This window comes from Penaeus japonicus, unplaced genomic scaffold (assembly GCF_977035675.1).
Source record: "Penaeus japonicus unplaced genomic scaffold, GWHDUDI00000001_assembly GWHDUDI00000031, whole genome shotgun sequence".
In the NCBI taxonomy this organism is placed as follows: domain Eukaryota; kingdom Metazoa; phylum Arthropoda; class Malacostraca; order Decapoda; family Penaeidae; genus Penaeus; species Penaeus japonicus.
In genome coordinates, this window is record NW_028234433.1 from 27,474,596 (window position 1) to 27,477,095 (window position 2,500).

The 2,500-nt window shown below is 45.4% G+C and overlaps 1 protein-coding gene across 1 annotated transcript in view; it reads left to right on the forward strand.

The window, feature by feature from the left end:
• Positions 1–2,500, forward strand: part of LOC122251058 (obscurin) — a 25,984-nt gene that overhangs the window by 15,578 nt on the left and 7,906 nt on the right. Inside the window, exons 14-15 of the mRNA XM_086555457.1 lie at positions 1,125–1,260; positions 1,568–1,712. Coding sequence (XP_086411583.1) covers positions 1,125–1,260; positions 1,568–1,712 — 281 coding nt within the window. The remainder of the gene's footprint in view (positions 1–1,124; positions 1,261–1,567; positions 1,713–2,500) is intronic.

The following is a 2,500-nucleotide window of genomic DNA, read 5'->3' on the forward strand; positions in this document are numbered from 1 at the left end:
ACTTACCTCCCTGACCCTGAGTCGAACCCCTTCCTCCCCCCTTCATTTTAGTTCACGGTTCAGTTCAGAGAGATTTACAAAGACGTTGCATAGCCTGGTCTCTATTTACGATGCGGCCCGACCTCTGTCAGCCATATGTGGCGACTCATCTGATCATAATAATTGAATGCTTATGGAGGCGGTCGGGTCACCTGCAGGCGCTCCAGTCCCAAGGGGTAAGCAAATGGCATAGCCGTCTCACCAACACAGGTTGTCGTTTGTGTGCCCTGTCTGGGAAGCGAGTGTGCTCGCAGTCCATCAGATAGTGCTCTATGGTGGCACCGGCGCGCCACATTGACCACAGCGGCCTTCAACATAACTAATGGAAGCTATGATCTGCCACGCACAAAGGTAGCCTATTCTCAGTCTGTGAAAACTGACTTCGGTATTCCATGATATTCTTGTGTAGAGCATCAGTGGCTCAGCCTGTGGCATCTGAATACCGACTGGCCGAGGGGGAGGTTCTCGCTTCCTCTCTATGGCGCTGCAGGCCACCGACCTGCCCTGCAGCAGTCGTTTTGCGCCTCAGCAGTTCACGGCTAGGATGAACAGCAAGAGCATTCAAGGGTTCTTTCCTGTCATCGTCTGCCAACCCGTCAGCAAGATCGTTCCCTTTTATACCAACATGGCTTGGGATCAGTTGAGTATAATGCGTCTACCCTTCGCCACGATTCTCTGAGCAATGGTGAGAATTGTTGTCAGGAGACAGACGTTATCAAGAGGCGTGCTATGTTGCAGGCTGTCAATGGCGGCCCTATGATATGTATGTATGAGAGCATGCCCATTTCTCTGGGCTCCATGGGCTAGGGCTCCCATAGCCCCCTCCTAGTTTGCCAATCTTTTATTGGGTAGTGTGGTCTAGTTGGTTTAGTGCTGCTCTCTCAGCAGAGGTTCGACTCTGGGTCAGGGAAGCATGATATACATCTATATCAAAGCGGCATTACATTATTCCATCTTATGTGTATATGTATATATATATATATATACATTTATATGTACATGCACACATACATATATATGTGGGGGTAGGGTGCATGCGTGTGTGCGTGCGCGTGTTCATTTAAACAAATAAATTTCTCCAACAGACACAGGAATCCAGTGCGACCGAGGTAGTTCTCCGCCAGGTGGATCTCAGTGCCTCGGGAACCTACACGTGCGAAGTGATGACAGGCCCGCCTGCTTTCGAGACGTACTCTGGGAGCTCCAGCATGGCAGTTGTTGGTGAGTTGGAACTTATTGTTGATGGTTGTGTTGCCATCTATATAAGTTGTATAACTCATATCTAAACTTCACTTGAGTGTTCTACCGCTTGTTTCAGAAAACTACTTGTCACTTTTGCTGCCAAGTGTTTTCCTCGATAGTGAAACTGTTATTCAACAGAGCAAGGATAGCTTTATATATAAAGCTGTGAAAGTGATATATAGTGCCAGAGGGAGGGAGCGAGAGAAAGATGTATAAGTAAGGGGCTAGAGACAGAAAAGAGAGACGAAGATATGACACAAACTCAACATCCATTCTTCGTCTGCAGAAGAGGAAGAAGTGGGCTTGACAGCTGTGCACGTGCCCTCCCGCGCCACGCGCCTCACCGACCAGACACTCACCTGCAGCTACAACCTTGGCGACATGAGCCTCTACTCCGTCAAGTGGTACCTCAATGACAGAGAATTCTTCCGGTGAGTGGAGGACTTGATGGCAAAAGGATCCTGCTTTTGATTATCCTTTTGCTGCCAAATGAATTCATTATTTGTTCAGTCAACCATAAGTACCTTTGTTACAGTCGTCCATCAAGTATTCAGATCAAAATATGATATGAGGCCACGTGCGCCAAACAATCGTAACCCGAAATTCGTAGTTTTGAGTAAATCGCGATCAAAGATAAACACTGATAACACACATAGAATTGGTACGAATATGTAAGTATTATACATGAAATGAAAGGTCTTGGGTAGTTTTTTATAGTTAAATAGGTTTTGAAAGTAAATAATATAACCGGTTAATTAACATAGGGTTAATTATACCCCAAACAGTATGAGTAATTAAAATCAATTTTTAAAATAAATATAAGTTATTATTTTAAGAGTACTTGTTTTCCATAGGAATATGTGAAGGTTTCATGATGATTGGTGTAAAATTAATTTTATATAAATATTTATCGAGAAAATTGTGTTGATGCTCCCTCGACGAGTTTCTGGGCTAGAGTGGCACTAACGAGAGTGTTAGCGTGGCTGTGATTGGCTGAGGCACAGCGTGGGTGTGACGTCCCTGATTGGGTTACGCACATCAGGCAGGAACAGCTGGCCTTGGGACGTTACTATTCTTTGGCTGAGAATCACGCGGGGTATCTGACTACTTTTTCGCGCGCTTTTTCGTTCAACTTCCCACCGTGTTTTAGGTACGTAGAAGGTCGGGTTTTGCTTGACCGATTTCACCATAAAGTTTTTACACCCCTCTACTCCATGAT